Source organism: Galeopterus variegatus, unplaced genomic scaffold, assembly GCF_000696425.1.
Source record: "Galeopterus variegatus unplaced genomic scaffold, G_variegatus-3.0.2 Scaffold3225, whole genome shotgun sequence".
NCBI lineage: Eukaryota > Metazoa > Chordata > Mammalia > Dermoptera > Cynocephalidae > Galeopterus > Galeopterus variegatus.
Genome location: NW_007729336.1, coordinates 300,644 through 318,535, shown reverse-complemented (window position 1 = coordinate 318,535; position 17,892 = coordinate 300,644). Strand labels below are relative to the sequence as shown.

The window sequence follows — 17,892 nt, the reverse complement described above, 5'->3', positions numbered from 1 at the left end:
AATTTTTTTTTTTTTTTTTTTTTTTTTTTTTTGTCTTTTGTCTTTTTTCCGTGTCCGGCAACGGATCGCAACCCTCAGTGTTGCCCCCGCACCGGACCAGGGACCGGCAACGGGATTGCAAACCTCGGTGTTGCTCCCGCGCCTCGCTCAGCCAGTGAGCGGGAACCGGTCTGTATGTGGGATCCGAACCCTCGGGCAGCGCGCGCCGCCGTGCTTCCCAAGCGGCGCACTATCCAGTGCGCCACCGGGCCGGCCCCCACATACATAATTTTTAAAAAATTTAACAGTTCTCCAAGGTTTGTTAGGAGCATGAGCTATCTATTGTCCACCTCCTCCTTACTCTTCCCTCCCCTGTTTTCACCACTGCTGAGGCAACAACCACTTTTGCTTTTTTAGCTGATTATGTTGATATTAAAGTCTATCTCTCTTAATATTGCCTGTATTGCTACTGCTTGAGATAGGCATTATCTTTTGATAACTTTTCCTTTCAATAAAGCTATATAGTATTGTAATTTTGGTTAAGTCAGCATTCAGCATTTGCATTGCTATAACTATGTAAGTACTATTTACAGCTGAGTCAGATTCAGTAGTAATCTGCGGCTGCATTTCTTGTACAACCTTTGTTTCCCCTGGAGTGAACAATTATCTCTTTTTGCTTTCTATGTAGTTATCACTAATTAACCCCCATTTCTTTACCAGTTACCTGAATCTCATCTCAAGATATTTATATAGATCAGATGTTATATTAATTTTACCTTCCTGAAGAAGTTGCTTCTAGATCTTTCTGCCCCACTCCATTCTGGACTGGACACCTTCTAATCTGGGATCTCCCTTTACCATTATCCTGGGGATCTAGTCTACTTCACTCCCATGTTTTATAAAGAATTTTAAGAACCTTCAGTTTTCAGAAGGAATATAGTTTCCAGCCTAATGCTTTCTAACCCAGACAAGTAGTCAGTCAGTATGACGATATGTTAAAGATATTTTCAAAAAAGAAAAAAAGGTGAGCTGGCTGGTTAGCTCAGTTGGTTAGAGCGTGGTGTGGATAACACCAAGGTCCAGGGTTCAGTCCCTGTACCAACCAACCACGAAAAAGAAAAACTATACATATTTTCAAGCATTCGGGTTCTCAACAACAAATTAGCCTTATACTGCTTTCCCTCAGGAAGTTACTAGAGGATTTATACCTCTAAAATAAGAGAGTAAGCCCAGAAAGAGGAAATGTCCAAGGAAATCTCATATAAGATGATGGGCCATGCTGTGGGTCCATTTTCAGTCTGTAAATCTGGCCCATAGTGCCGGATGCTTGGTGAGCCTTTCAGTCTGAAATTTAGTTTAGGTTTTCAGTGCTGGGGAGTTTTCTGGAAAAAATATGGTTATTTGTTCATAGTGAAGAGTGAGGGAATTAAAAAGCTGAGGTGGGGACAGAGTCCCTCAGTCACTGTGTGGTGACATGGCCTAACTGTCTATTTGGGAAAGCTCCAGGTATCAGTATCTTTTAGGCCTTTCTCTTGGGTGGTCAGGTCCTCCTGCTTGGAGGCCTGGCTAGCAGCATTCTGAGAACTGACAAGTGCAGGTCACAAGAGCTTGGGGGTATGGGAGATAGGGGGCACCTCAGCCTCCTGTGCCAACCTTCACTTCCTCTCCTTTTTACCAGCACACTTCCCTTGCTCTCACAGAGCTGGGCCCTGCCTCTTTTCCCTCCTCCAATGGGAAAGGGCTGGGGTGGGATTTTTAAATAGACTTCTTTCTTGCTTCCAAAATTTTATTGCTCCTGTTTCCCTTCCTCCTCATCCTTAAGGGTTTGTGTCTTTTTTCTTAAAAGACTCTTTTCTATTGTTCTAGTGAGGTTTTTAGGAGAGATTAAAAGGAGATGCTTGTGTTCAAGCCACCATCTTTACTCAGAAGTCTGTACCAACTTAATTTCATAGATATCATACCATTGAAAAAAAAGTGCAAGGTCACTAATGATTAGGGAAATATGAATTAACGTGTTTTGGGGGGGTGCTAATTAAAACCACAATGAAATATCATCTCATACCTTTTAAAATGGTTTTGATCAAAAAGTCAGAAGATAGCAAGTGTTGACGAAGATGTGGAGAAGAGGGAACCCTTGTACACTGTTGGTGGGAATGTAAATTAGTACAGTCATTGTGGAAAACAGTACGGAGGTTTCTCAGAAAATTAAAAATAGAACTACCATATGATCCAGCAATCCTACTTCTGGGTATTTACTGAAAAGATTTGAAATCAGTTTGTCAGAGAGAGATCTGCGCCTTGTGTTTATTGTAGTACTGTTCACAATCGCCAAGTAATGGCATCAGCCTAAGTGTCCTTCACTAGATGAAAAGATGAAGATAATGTGGTATAGTTACATGATTAATACTATTCAGCCTTAAGAAGGAAATTCTGTCATTTGTGACAACAGGAATGGATTTGGAGAACGTTACACTAAGTGAAATAAGCCAGGCATAGAAAGAAATACCACGTGTCCTCACTTGTACGTGGAATCTACAGTACCCGAATTCATAGGAGTAGAGTAGAATGGTGGTTACAGAGTCGGGGGGCTGGAGGCTGTGGGTAGATGATGGTCAAAGGATGCAAAGTCTCAGGAGGAGGAATATGTTTGTTTCTTTTTTTAAGTTCTGTTGAACAGTGTGGTGAATATAGTTAATAATAGAGTATTGTACATTTCAAAATTGTTAAGGGAGTAAATTTCAAATGTTCTCACCACAAAAAAACGTTAAAAGTATTTGAGGGGATGGAAATGTTAGCTAGCTTGATTTAATTATTCCACGTTGTATTCATAAGCTGTAACTACACTTTGTACCCCATAAATTTATATAATTATAAGCCGTCCATTTATAATAAAAAAGAATTTATCTTAAATGGCAAGCATTTCTCTCATATGTTACTATGTTGGGACACAATATTAATGGTAAATAAGCATCCTACTCAGATCTACAAATACAGTTATTTGAGGTAGGGCTGTGGTACTTTAAGATGTTTTCCAAATTCTAGTGGTAAGTGTTGAGTATGTATGTGTGTATATTTATAGGCCAGATCACTAGCGAGACACTTGTAAACTACTATACAACATTACTAAGTACACCTTATCTTTTTTTTTTTTTTTTTTCCAACACAGCTGTGAAAACAAACAAATAGACTAGGAAAAATCCCTGGGAGAAACATTTTTACAGCTGGGTCAGAAGAATTTTTATTTTATAATTGTTCATCCAAAACATACTTGTCTTTAGGCAGTGCAATTTATTTATTTTGAATTAAGAATACCAGCAACATATTCTTTTTAACATTGTTCTCTGTTATTTACTAAATATGATTATTACTTTACCAAATACAGGAAGATAAGAAGAAAAAATTTTCTCTTGGGTTTTATTTTTTTTAGCCTGAAAATATATGAACTGGGCACATAGCTATTCATTTGAAAAAATCTGAATCCTTGGCAATATCGCTTATTCCATATTTACAGAAAACTCCAAAATGTACATTGTAGCCCCTCCTCTCTCCTGAGACTTGGCGCGTTGTTTCCAGACACCTGCAGCCCCCATCAGGATCCAGGTGACGTGCTCCTGCTGCACAGACTTCACCAGTCTCAACTGGAGCATCATTTCTTGCCCTTCCCCACCCACTGCCTTTTTTCTAATGCTTTCTAGTGATGGATCCTAATTCATGGTGTCACCAGCTTTCTGGTCACTTATGCTAGACTTTTGAGAGCAGTTTCTAACCCTGTTTTTAACTCTTAACCCTCTCATCCACAGGTGGATCCGTCTAGCAGTCCTAATTTAGAAATTATCTCACAGTCATTCTTTCCTAAAAGGCATGTGTTCCCACCGCATATTCCCATTGCCCTAATTCAGGCCCTGTCTCTTCTCCGCTTTTCTCAAGTGGCCTCTTGGTCTTCTTTGTTCCTCTCGTTCTCCTGCACAGTCCACCATACCCTGTGCTGGTGCAGACTCCGAACACACAGTCACGGTTGTCATCTGAGATTCTTGAAGCCCTCTTCTCTTTATCATCCCCTTCCTCCTCCGCTCTAGTGTTTCCCCTCAGCCTTCAGAATAGCAGGCGCGGCATTTGAAATCCTTTACAGTCTGGCCTAATCAAAAAATGCTTTCTCACATTACGCTGTTCTTGTGTCAGCAGACTGTTCACCATTCCTCAGTCAGCTGGAAATGCCCTTTCTTCAGATTCTACCAACCGAAACCCACTTATCTTTCAAGCTTCCTCCCAGACACCATGTCCCTATGAACCTTTCTGGGATGTCTCTTGTTGGAATTATTTTCCAACACTTTCAGTTGTACTGAGCATCCTTCACAAGATGCCTTCTTTTACATGTTTATTTGCAATTTTTTTTCTCTCTCACCAGATCGGGATCAGGAACTAGATCTTCTTTGTCTTTGTTTCTTCTTTAGTCCTATGTCCATCTTGGAAATGATACTTAATCAGGGAAGACTTGTTGAATTCAGTATCTCATAGAATTTTAGGTAAGGGTTTATCAATTTTTAGTCACATACAAGTAATAAACAGGCCAAGTTCTTAAATGATTTACCAAATTTTTGTGTGGCTCTGTCACACTAATAAAGTATTGAGAACTCAACTGCTTACAACCTTATTTACTCTAAATAGTGGAGAAGCAGTAAAATAAAGTCTGCTCAGTAGAACTAGAGTTCATCACATACAGGTTAGCTTTTTCCAGCTTTGTTTACTTTGATCTGCAGACCATTCTAGGTGGGCTGTTTTTTTCTGGCTTCCAAGCCTGTAGCAACTAAGGAATAATAAGGGAGCCCTCAGTAATTTTTGACTTACATAGTCAGTGTGGTCTGCCTCTCTCAGTTTTGGGATATGAAGTTGAAAGAGTCTCTTATTTTAATTCCATATAGTAGCTATGCTTTAAAAGCCATGTTTTAAAAAATTATGTATTTCCTTGAAAAGTTTTTTGCATTAAAAATGTTAATTGAAGAAAATTCTTTCTAACGTGCTAAGCATAAAGTTAGCCAAAAAGGCTCATTGTTAGCTCATTGTGTGTAATGGCCAAATAATATATATCATCTGCAAAGTAGATTAATTTCTTTTGTTGGTGGGAGATTAAACTGGGTGCAAATTAAAACTAATTGTAAAGAAATTTCATAATGAATTAATAATTTATGCCTTATGCAGCTTATTAATTTATAATAGAATGAATGTTTTTAGGCCATCTTTTGGACAAGATTTTATTCAGATGCTAACTTAAATTTTTACATACTTTTTCTTATTTTTCTTATAGAGCCTTCCAAATATTCTCACTGATGATCGATTTAAAGTTATGTTTGAGAATCCCGACTTCCAAGTAGATGAAGAGAGTGAAGAATTTAGGCTTTTGAATCCACTTGTTTCAAAAATTAGTGAAAAAAGGAAGAAGAAACTACGACTCTTAGAGCAACAGGAACTTCGTGAAAAAGTAATGTGCTCCTTGTCATTTAGAATTTGCTACTGTTTCTTTAACATCAAGTTTTCCCTGTAAGTTAGAGAAGAGTGTTTGATTGTGCTTGAGGTGTAATTAATTACATCTTAACTGTTTGACATTCAGCTTTGGCATGTCTCTTATTTGATTAAAGGCATTTCTTTAGATGCATGTGATGGAGTAGCTGTCACGTACTCTAATGGCCCAATGCTATTTAAAAGAAAATATGGGTCAGTGTTAGCTTGGAGGAAAAGAGCTGCTTCTTACTATTTTTATTTTCAGGAAGAGGAGGAAGAACCGGAAGGAAAACCGAGTGATGCAGAAAGTTCGGAGAGTTCAGATGATGAAAAAGACTGGGTTGAAGAGGTCAGGAAGCAGCGCAGACTTCTCCAGCAGGAGGAAAAAGTGAAGCGGCAGGAACAACGCAAGGAGGACCAGCAGACGGTCCTAAAGCCCCAGTTTTATGAGATCAAAGCAGGAGAAGAATTCAGAAGCTTCAAAGATTCTGCCACAAAGCAGAAACTGATGAAGTGAGTAGTGCTCCCTTAGCGACAAGTTGACATGTGGCAGAGCCCTTGCCTTTCCTTGTGGGCACATTGCCCTGAGGCTAACATTTCTGTCTTCTTTGAGTGGGGCTGTGGGGGAAGGGATGAGAGCATGAAGGGATGGGGAGAGCCACACAGGAGGTGACGTGGGAGAAGCACCACAGCAGGCCAGGGGGATGTCACTGTTGAAGTGCACGGGTTACTTCATTTATTTATTTTTCTAAGCAACTTTTTGAGGTGTTTTTTATATGCAGTAAAATATAGGCCACAGCCGTGTGAGTACTAGTAAATACACACTACAACACTTTTAAACTGCAAAAGCCACACTCTTCTGTTGTCCTTGCTTTTTTTCCACTGGATTCCCTAACCTGCAGAGAGTATCTGGCTTTTTCTATGTCCTACAGATCAGTGGTTTGAAGCCTTTTAGACAGGGGTAATTAAGAGATAATAAATTCTTTGCCTCTTAACAAAAAATTATTTTTTTTTTTTCAAAAAATTATTTTTAAAAATTAGAATCTCAGTTATGTTTTCCCCATCTCAATTTACCTGATTATTGAAAAGTTCACTTGGAAAATTTGCCAGAAATTTTAAGGAAAATTCCTTTTGCAGGAAAATGGAGAGATAAAAAAAAGTGTGTGATATTCCACAATAGTCATCATAGAGACAGAAAGCAGAGTGGTGGTTGCCAGGAGCTGGGGAGAGGGAGAAAGAGGAGTTAGTGATTAATGGAAACAGAGTTTCAGTTTGGGATGATGAAAATGTTCTAGAGATGGCTTGTGGTGATGATTGCACAACAATGGGAATGTATTTAATGCTACTGAATTGTCTGTTTAAAAATGTTTAAAATGGTAAGCTTTTATGTTATATTTACCACAGTTTTAAAAAATCAGTCTTCAAAAAAAAAGTGGTATTATTTGAACAATTTTCAGTTTCAGGTGTTTAAGTGAGGAACAAGCTAAGTACTCAAGTCCAAACTGTGTACAAGCTCTAAATTATATAAGTCTCTGAGAATTTCCAGGACAATATTGATGTTGTAGTAGATTGAATTATGTCCCCTCAAAACTCACTGAAGCTTGAATTGTGTTCCCCAACTTTCAGGTATTAGAAACTTGGCCTTCACTGTGACTGTTAAGAGAGTGGGAAATCCTACTGTGGTAATTGAAAGGTGGGGCCTTGAAGAGGTGATTAGATTGTAGGACCATGCAATAGTGAGTGGATTAAAAATGGTGGTCAGGGGCGTGGTTCTGAGGGCTTTAAAAGAAGAGAGAGGAAAGTCTGTCTCCTTCTCTGCTCTCTCTGCTTCCACCATCTTGCAATGTGAGACTCCAGGGTCACTGTCGCCCCCACCGGATGGACTTTGGACTTCCCAGCCTCAGAAATTGTAAGGAATAAATTTCGTTTTCTTTATAAATCACCCAGTTCCAGGTATTTTGTTATAAGCAGCAGAAATGGACTAATACAGATGTGCAAGATTTGATTGTGATAGATGGTCACAGTAGATGTCTTGAAAGAAGAGCTGTAATGTCCTGGGAGCCTTGGGAGCAGTCACAGGGTGGAGGAGGAGGAGTGGGCAGTACAGATGAGAGGTTAGATTGGGGTCAGTACCATTTCTGTACTTGTGCTTCTCAGCTCCCAGCTTTCCATTCAGGGAAATGTGTTTCCAGAAGGGGAGGAGTGTCATTGGTATTTTGATGGGGATTGCATTGAATTTGTAGATCATTTTAGGTAGTATGGACATTTTCACAACTTTAATTCATCCAATCCATGAACATGGAATGTCTTTCCATCTTTTTTATGTCCTCTATAATTTCTTTCAGCAGTGATTTATAGTTCTCATTGTAGAGATCTTTCACCTCCATGGTTAAATTTATCCCTACGTATTTTATCCCCATCAAAATACCAATGACATTCATCACAGAAATAGAAAACAATACTAACATTCATGTGGAACAGCAGAAGACCCCGAATAGCCAAAGCAATCCTAAGCAGAAAAAATTAAGTGGGGTATTATACTACCTGACTTCAAGTTAGACTACAAAGCTGTAGTAACCAAAACAGCATGGGACTGGCATAAAAACAGACACACAGACGAGTGGAACAGAGTAGAGAATCCAGAAATCAATCCATGTACCTACAGCCAACTGATCTTCAACAAAGGCACCAAGAAGAAAAGGGTGGGGAGGACATCAGTAAATAGGCTTAATTGTTTCTGGAGATGAAATATGTCTTACTCATCTTTATTTCACCAGCTTCTAGCAATTATCTGGGACACCAGATCCTTCAATTTAGAATCCAGAAGCATCTCAAAATTCTGGTTCTGAGTAACAGAAGATATGTCGGTGAATAATGAAGCTAGTAATATTCTTGATATCTTTTAAAGATGTTTTCTTTACCTACCAACTTTTTTTTAATTGACTTTCTTTAGATGTAATTTACACAACACACAATTCACTTACTTAAAGAAATACAATTCATTGGCTTCTAATGTTTTCACAGAGTTGTGCAACCATCACCACAATTTCATAACCCCAAAAAGAAACCTCATACCCCATTAGCAGTCACTCCCTATTTACCCCCCACCCCACCTCCCAGCCCCAGGTAACCACTAATCTACTTTTCTATCTCTATATTGCCTATTCTGACATCTCATATAAATGAATTATACGTGTGGCATTTTGCGTCTGGCTTCTTTCACTCAGCAATGGGTTTTTTGTTTGTTTGTTTTTTAAAGATGACCGGTAAGGGGATCTTAACCCTGGACTTGGTGTTGTCAGCACCACGCTGTCCCAAGTGAGCAAACCGGCCATCCCTATATAGGGATCCAAACTTGTGGCCTTGGTGTTATCAGCACCACACTCTCCCAAGTGAGCCATGGGCTGGCACACTTAGCAATGTTTCTAATGTTTATGCACATTGGTATGTATGTGTACTTTGTTTTTATTGCCAAATAATATTTGAGTGTATGGATAAGCCACATTTTATTTATCCATTTATCAGTTGATGGATATCTGCCTTGTTCCCAAATTTTGGCTATTGTGAATAATGCTATTATGAACATTCATGTATACATTTTTGCCTGGACATACGTTTTTAGTAATTCTGGGTAAATACCTACAGGGGGAGTTGCTGGTCGTATAGTACCTCTGTTTAGTATTTGGAGAAACTGCCAAACTGTTTTCCAAAAAAAGCTGTGCCATTTTACATTCCCACCAGCAGTGTGTGCAACCTCCCTTTTTATACTTTTATTCTTAAATGTTTTATTTGTAGTCCTACTTGGAAGCAAAGGGAAGTCAGCTTGTTTCCAGTGTTCTGATTCTGTGGAATGAATTTATTTGTTAGATTATCTATTTTTATCTTGCTTTATTTACTGCTTCATCTCAAGCTCCTGAGTAAGTTCTTAGACCAGAGTAGGCACTTGATAAATACCTGTTGAAAGTATGAGTCTTGCACGCCTTGGCTACACATCAGGCAACTCAGGAAGTTACCCCTTTAAGATCTGCTGAAAAAGAACTCATTTCCCTCATAACACATGGATCAGGAAAATCTGGGAGCATGTTTTGAGGGTAACCATGGTAATAGGAGGCCGCGATTTGGGGGTAGGAGGTATGACTAATGTCACTAACATTTTTCCTTCTGCCTGGGGGATGTAGCAGGATATTAATGCAAAAAACAAAAGGGATAATAATTTAGTATTTAAGAATAAACAATAGCAAATACACTGTAGTAAATGTTCTTACTAAGTTAAACATTCTTTTTGAAAAGAATATCTATGTAAGTGATAATACTTATATGAGCTTAAAAGAAAAAATCCTGTTGTTTAAAGTTGATAACCCTTTGATATGAATAGCTTTTTGCAGTTTGCTAGCATTTTGGCACAAACTGCTTACTGAATTTCAGTCATGACTGGATTATTAGTGGCTCAGTGCTTGAGTGACTTGTCCTCTTTGCTTGGCGTAGTCATATGGCTTTAGATGAATGCACGTGTCTGCCAACACATACTCTTAGGCCTTACAACATGCTCGCTGTGTTTGTGAGTTTGTTCAGCCGCTTATCAGCCTCCCCACCCACCTATGCCAAGTGTGAGCCAAGAGTGACCCTGGACCCCGGGGCCCGCAGCACTCACGGAGAGGCCCGCGTGAGGCCTGGAAAGGACCGGAGGCCCGGTAGGACCAGTTTGGGGGGAGTTTAAGGCAGTCTTCCCGAGGGGTCCTGTTGAAGCTGGTCTTGTGAGAGATGCAAAGCTGAGCCCTCGGCAGGTGGGAGAGGTGCAGAGGCAGTGGTGGGAACGGGGCAGGAGGGGGGGTACCGCTGCCAACGCATCCTGGAAAACCAGAAAGGTTTTTAAGCTAAGATTAACATTATCAAATCTATTTCTACCCCTCCCCCAGCAATGTAAATACTTTTTACAAATAAAGCAGTACACGTTTGTTGTAGAACATAAAAATAAAAACATGTAGGCATAGAAAGTCCATATTTTCCAGAAACCCGTCAACACAATATCTCTGTTTTAGATAGTGTACAAAGAAACCGGACACCCAGACAGAAGATGAGCTGACAAACCAGCACAGTCGCCCTGCCAGAGTGATGAAAGCCCTCACTGTGCGGCAGAGGGGCAGGCAGACTCGGCCCCAGACTGGTCCTAAGACCGTCTGCAAGTGAGAGAGAGTGCGTGCCAGCCGCCGCAGCGTTGGTTACTGTTGTGATGTTAGGAATGGGACAGTCTTGGCGACGTTGAGATGTCTAGCAGTGTTACTGCTAAGGTGAAAGTACAGGATCAGGAGCAGGTCTGAGGCTGAGAGTAACCAGCTGGGTGGTCAGCACGCTAGTCCTGCAGGGCCCTTGGAGAGGAGGGGTGAGAGGCTCGTTTGAGAGATGCCAGCTTTTACTGTGTGGCTGAAACCGAGAATGGAAAAAGACCAACTGTAAGTGTAGAGAGTAAGATGAGCCTCAGAAGGGAACCCTGGGGAAAAACACACTTTTCTTGAGTCTGTGACAAAAACCACTTACCTGTCTTTAGAAAAAAACAAATGTGTGCAAAGTAATGCATAGAATTTTAGAGACACCACAGATCTACTGATTGCCTGAGGCTAAAGGTTCTGATTTAGAGGACAGTCAAAGGAGAAGATGGGCAGTAAAAAGTACTAAGGGTTATCAGAGAGGTAGGAGGAAAAGTGTAAAGAGCCAAACATGGAAAGTGTGTCTCAGAGAAGGGAGTGGTACCTGTGTCAACATGAGAGAGCCATGCACAAAGGTGGAAAAAGGCCACTGTGAGGATTGCCTTCCTGGGACTAGTTTCTAAGAGTCAGACCAAGTGAGTGACTGCAGTGGAGTGATGAATGAATGGGAGACTGAAAATAGACTGAAAATATTGTGAACAGTTAGTGCTGGAGATTCTTCCAAGAAGTTTAGCAATGAAAGGAAGGAGTCAAAGCTGATAATTTGATGAGAAATATTTTTTTGGTGGGGGGGGGGCTTGAGAGAGACGATTTTTCAGGTAGAGAGGAATCAACTATGGGAAGAGGGTAGCAAAGAAATTAGAGAGCGGAGTGAACTGATGTAGAATTAGGTGAGGAATCAGGTGGAAATGGGACCAGGAGCAGAGGTTACAGAGATAGCTTGAGAAAGGACAAGGTATACTTCTGAGAGACATGAGGGAAAGAGGTCAGGATGCATGGAGATAATTGTGTTTATAGGTGGGAGGATTGGGAAGTTCCTGCTTTCCAGCCTCCAGAGTCTGGGCACATCCACCCTTTTCTGATATCTGGAACAGCTGTGGCCTGCAAGGATGAGGGAAAGAGGTCAGGATGCATGGAGATAATTGTGTTTATAGGTGGGAGGATTGGGAAGTTCCTGCTTTCCGGCCTCCAGAGTCTGGGCACATCCACCCTTTTCTGATATCTGGAACAGCTGTGGCCTGCAAGGCGTAGTGTTGGAGATGTCTGTGTTGGTGACCAGCGGTGGAAAATCCTTAGAATGAAAACTCTCTAGATCAGTAGGTGAAGGTATCTCCCTTCTTCGGTTATAAATGCTAGCTGCTAGGTGGCCCCTGCAGTTCGGTCTATGAAAGCACTCTTTATCTTTCTGGCATACGTAAAGATTTGTCAAAGTTAGTTATTTAAAATTAAGTACTTCAAATTAAATTTTAAAAATACTTAAAATTCACTATCTGTGGATTCCGTTTCTCTATGTTTTTCTTTATTCATTCTGTTATAGACTATAGAAGGGTGACTCCTTTATTTTAATTAGAGTTAATTTAACTCTTCTAAATTCTGTACTAAAAGCACATACCTTTACATATATTATCTTCTTTCCTACTTCCCCTTCTATGCAAAGCAATTAAAAAACTTTCAGTTGAGGAGCATTATTTTTAATTAAAGAAATTTTAGTGTGTGTGTGTGTTTTAAAACCTCAAAGAAGTAAATCAGTCAGCTTTCCCGGGGCATCTTATAAATATCTAATTTGATTTTCCCCTTGTAGTTTATGCCCATTTTTCTTTTTTATTTTAAGATAGCTGTACTAATAATTTAGGTTCTTCCCTTGAGAGCCCTCTCCATCCCATACTGAGTAATGTCACTCACTTCCAACCTTTTAAAGCCCGTATCTATTTTCTTAGCAATCACCACAAATTTGGAGGTTTTTTGGTTCATCTTGCCCCAATTACATTTTTTTCCTAAAATACTTAACTTTTCTATCAATTGGAAAGTCCCCCATAGCCCACAGACCTGAAGCCCAGATAGGGAAAAGAGAAGTAGGAGCTGGGGAAGGAAGGGCGGGGGAAGGCTAGAGCTGCTGGTCCTCTGCCAGCGCCGGGCATCGCTCAGAAGGACGTGCAGTGTGATCTTCTGCGTTTTGCTTTTCTGTTACGATACAGAGTTTTCAGGTGTTACTGCAAGGGTCTCCTTCGTCATCTCTGACCCAAGTCATGCTCAGGAAGCAGGTGGTAGAACTGATGGTTATGACCGTGTTCAGTAAACCGACTTTCAAAGGGAGGAAAGTAGAACTTGCTTTAATGTAGAAATCTCCACACACAGTCCCTGTGTGCGTCTGATCTTCTGCCATGGCTCCTTCTAAACTCAGCTTGTCTTTCCAAGTAGCCTAGACGGAGCAAGTTTTTACAAGTGCACATCGAAAGTACGTTGAGAGAAAACCAGAAATTTATGTACCCTATCCTGGAGGAAATAAGGTCATTCTTAAAAGAGTAGTAATTTCCCACAATTTACTTGAAAAGTCTTTTTCTTCCCAAATTAGTGTTTTCTGTGTACCACCTTGTCTCAGCGGCTCCATAGTTATTCAGAATTCCTGTTAATCTTAAAACGTCAGAGTTTATAGCTGTGAAAGGAAAGAGCAAAAATGAAATGAACAGGCTGAAGGATTTGCTCCGGCTGACATAATTCACATGCATGCTAGAGGCAGGGTACTCTGCCTACTAAATTCTTGTAAAAAAAAAAACAAAAACTTAATCTTCATTTCATTCAGTTTGTCATGTGGAAGCTTGTCATTTAAAATATTTAGTGGACGAGTTTCCTGAACAAAACTTTATAAATCAAGTATGGTCTGACACATGTCTGGAAACCAGAAATTCTTAAATTGGAATTCTGGTTTTAGACTTGAATCCTTTCGTGGCCTGGGGCAAGTCATTTAACATCTTACCTCCCTTTTTGCCATCTATAAAGGATAAATACCTCTGTCTCAGGGATGTTGAAAGGATTAATTAGTCAGTCTGTAAAGAACTTTGAAGATGAAAAGTACTTTAAAAGTGCTTCTTAATAACATTATTGCTTAGAAAAGAGTGCCACTTTTATGCTAACCACTTTATGTCTCAAATTATATAAAGAAGGTATGTTTAGTACATTACTAGTAGTTATAAACCAGAGGTAAATCTCTCGTGGTGTGAACATCAAACATTAGCTTCAGAATTTCAAAGGATCATCACTGTCTTATGGATTGTTGAGGAGCTGTGTTCTGCTCAGTAATTAGTTGCAAAGATCCCATTTCAGGGAAAAGAAGGCCCTTTCTCACAATTCAGCCTTTCTTTATCTTTTACTCAGTCAAGTTTTTTAGTACTAACTTTAAAATGGTACAGTGACTTTGGGTTGGCCCAAGGAGGGCAAGAGAGAGAAGTACACTTTTTTTTGAGGAGGGAACAGAGTAAAAGAACCATAATCTTTCCTTTTTCCCCTTCTCTCCTCTCCCTCCCTGCCCCCATCTCATCACAGAGCCATGAATGTGTTGCTTTAGCCCTTTCTAGAAGAGTTAGAGCTCACTGTTTAAACTTATTGGAAGTATACATTTTTATGGTTAATTCAGTTTTTTTCCCTCTAAACCAAGTTAACAAAAGGGCCAACATTCATGGAATTGTGTTAATTATGCAGATGATAATGAATTGCATGGGACAACAAACTGTAACAGAGACACAGATTATATAAGGGGACCCTAGAGAAGGTTGGAAAACATGATCAAGAAATGAAATGAGATTTGAATTTGGAGGGGCCATCCTGTGGCTCACTTGGGAGACTGTGGTGCTGATAACACCAAGGCCACGGGTTCGGATCCCTATGTAGGGATGGCCGGTTGGTTCACTTGGGAGAGCGTGGTGCTGACAACACCAAGTCAAGGGTTAAGATCCCCTTACCGGTCATCTTTTAAAGAAAAAAAAAAAAAAAAGATTTAAATTTGAGATAAAGTGTGTCAGAAAGTAATCCAGGTAAGAAATTGGAAGGAAAGATGCTTGGAGAGAGCAGTGACTAGGGCTGAATCAGATAGAATTTACCCAAAGTGTAATAGCTTTTGTTTTCTATAAGTATAATCAGATGGATTCGTGTTTCAAGTGGTTCATGTGGGCTGATGACTTGTGGTCTAGTGAATTAAGGCTGAGGGGAGGAAAAACTAGAATTATCATAGCTCTTTCCTGCAGGGCCTCATGTGTTCATTCCTTGTAGAAGGTGGACAAGTTGCTAAAATATTCACATGCCTAACTTGTACATGCTTTCAATATAAAATGCTTTAGAATCTTAAATGCCACTGACCATAACAATAAATTACAGGCTTCAGAAATATATTGCTCCTTGCATTTTGGCTTCAGTACTATGATTTAGTAAGATAAGTAGCAACTATTGAAATCTTTGGTACTGCCACTTAAAATATTAAATTAGTGAGTGTTTTTGCTAGCCATTATTTTTACGACATATCTATTGAAAATGAGTAATGACTTTTCGAGTGCACCTGCTTCTTTTTATTGATAATATTAAGTGAATGATATTTTTTGTGTTTAACCACACATGTAAACAATTTTTCTTCATGCAATCAATCCTAATTAAAACTTGTTTAAAATGGTAAATGAAAACATAATGCTGGCTGGCCGGTTAGTTCAGTTGGTTAGAGCGTAGTGTTACAACACCAAGGTCAAGGATTCAAAACAAAACATAACATAATGCTAATTAATATGTCATTCTTGTACATTTTCTACAGCAAAACCCTTGAAGATCGTTTGAAAATAGAAGCCAAACATGGGGCATTGAGTGTATCAGACACCACTGTTGGCAGCAAACAATTGACATTCACATTAAAGAGGGTAAGTTGTTTTTTAATATTATTTTTTTAACTCACAAAGAAAAATAGGCTTCTGATAGCTTTGTGTGTGTGTCTGACCTCAGAGCTGGCTTCGCAAGCTTCTCCCCTGTTGAGGGAGCTGTGTTCCCTACTCGAGCATTTTCCCTGCAGACGGCGCCCCATGGTTTCAGAGAACACTGCTTCCCAAAGCAGAACCAGGAGTGTTACTGGTGTCCTATTGTGACCTGGGAGTCGGCTGTGTTGGTGATGAACCAGCTGTCTTGGTTTCTGGGTCACCACAGCCTTGTAAAGTGAAAGTCCTGACCAACTAAGGATGTAAAAGAATACCTGCCACTAAAATGGACTCTAAAGAAGACCGGGAATTGGCAGAGTCTAATACCTTCATGACAGTTATATCCGGCTTTCCCAGACAGGCGAATTACTCTGCCGGTGGTAATCCTATTCTAAATTGATTTAAAAGATCCATTGCTTTAACCAGCTGTAATAATGCCTGTTGCTCATTGTAGGAGGAAAAGCCGCTTAAGTATGTGCTATTAACAGATGAGTGAAACAACATGGTTTCATTTCTCAAAAAATTTTTTCTCATTCATAGTCAGTCCTCCTCAATATAATCACCAAGTAGAAAAGAATGACAAAGATTCCATCTCTGATTTTTTTAAAATTGAGATATCAATCACATACCATAAAGTTCACTCTTTTAATAGAATTCAGTGGTTTTTAGTATATTCACTAAGTTGTGTAAGCACCACACAATTTAATTCCAGAACATTTTCATCATCCCAGCAAGAAACTCCATACATGTTAGCAGTCACTCCCATACTCCCATCCCCCAACCCCTGGCAACCACTAATCTACTTTCTATGTATAGATTTGCCTATTCTGGACATTTCATATAAATGGAATCACATAATATGCTTTATTTTGCACCTGGCTTATGTTGCAGCATGTATCAGAACTTTGTTTCTTTTGATGGCTGGATAATACTCCACCAGACATACTTGCATACCATGTTTTGCTTATCCATTCATCTGCTGATGGACACTTGGGTTGTTGTTTGGTTTGGTTTGGTTTGGTTTGGATTACTGTTATGAATAATGCCAGGAAAATTCACGTGTAAGTTTTTCCCTGAACAAATATTTTTATTTCTCTTGGGTGTATACCTGTGAGTGGAATTGCTGCATCATATGATATAACTCTTTAACCTTTTGAGGAACTGTCAGGCAGTTTTCCAAAGTGGCTATACCATTTTACATTCCCACCAGCAGTGTGAGAAGGTTCCAGTTTTTCCACGTTCTCACTGACACTGTTGCTGTCTGTCTTCTGTTTCAGCCCTTCTGGTGGGTGTGAAGTGGCATCTCACTGTGGCTTTGACTTGAGGGTCCCTGCTGACTCATAATGCTGAGCATCTTGTCATGTGCTCACCGGCCATTTGTGCATCTTCTCCCAAGAAATGTCTGTTTTTGTCCTTTACCCATTCATCCCTGATTCTTCTAAAATTTTTCCTACCTGCTTCCAGGACACTTGCCAAATGATAAAAATGTTTTTATTCTAAGTGGAAGAAGCATTTCAGTTAAATCTGTTTAGAGCAGATTTGCACTCTAACATTTATCATCTAAATAAGCCAAAACTGGGTATGCATTCAGAGTAACTCGTCATGCCTGTCCTAGTTTCTTAGAAATTCTCCATGCATGCACCTTAAAACATTTCTCACGTCCCTCTGAAGTTCAGGCACATCAGGCGTGAGGCAGGAGCAGTGCAGCGAGGATGGGCCATGGGTTCAGTAGCTTGAAAGCCGCCTCAGCTGCTGCCAGAGTCCCCCCTGCTAGACCAAATGGGGGTCTACTTCGCAGTAGTGTGAAAATACAAGCCTTTCCCTTCTGTTCTTAAAATAGGGAAGTGCTAAGTTGAATATCATTTTATAATTTGTGGTAAAATGAAAATAAGATGGCTCTGAAATTATATTTTTGCTTAAAAAAAAAAAGAAAAGAAGGACTAAGAATTGTTTAAAATGGCCTCAGCTGAATCAGGCAGAGAGGCTTTGAAACTGTTTTTGGGGGGTGTATCAGTTAATGTATGATGTGTTTTATCGCTTTACCAACAAAGTCTTAATTATTAAATCTCAGTTTCACTTGAGAATATATTTATGGACTTGTTTGTGTATTCATTTATAGAAATCTCCTCTTATACCGTGTGTGTGATATACTCCGGTAAAATCTTGAGTTTTTTCAGTATTTTCATATGTACTTGCTAAAATACCAGTAGCATTCAAGGGGGAGAATCTGTGCTTTAATATTATTTAAAATTGTATAGTGGCAAAAC

The 17,892-nt window shown here is 39.7% G+C and overlaps 1 protein-coding gene across 3 annotated transcripts in view; it reads left to right on the top strand.

Moving 5' to 3' along the window:
* Positions 1 to 17,892, top strand: part of NOL10 (nucleolar protein 10) — a 137,600-nt gene that overhangs the window by 91,244 nt on the left and 28,464 nt on the right. For all 3 annotated transcript variants that reach the window (XM_008584326.1, XM_008584328.1, XM_008584327.1), the window contains 3 exons: positions 5,282 to 5,455; positions 5,741 to 5,988; positions 15,472 to 15,574. In XM_008584326.1, the coding sequence (XP_008582548.1) occupies positions 5,282 to 5,455; positions 5,741 to 5,988; positions 15,472 to 15,574 (525 nt within the window). The remainder of the gene's footprint in view (positions 1 to 5,281; positions 5,456 to 5,740; positions 5,989 to 15,471; positions 15,575 to 17,892) is intronic.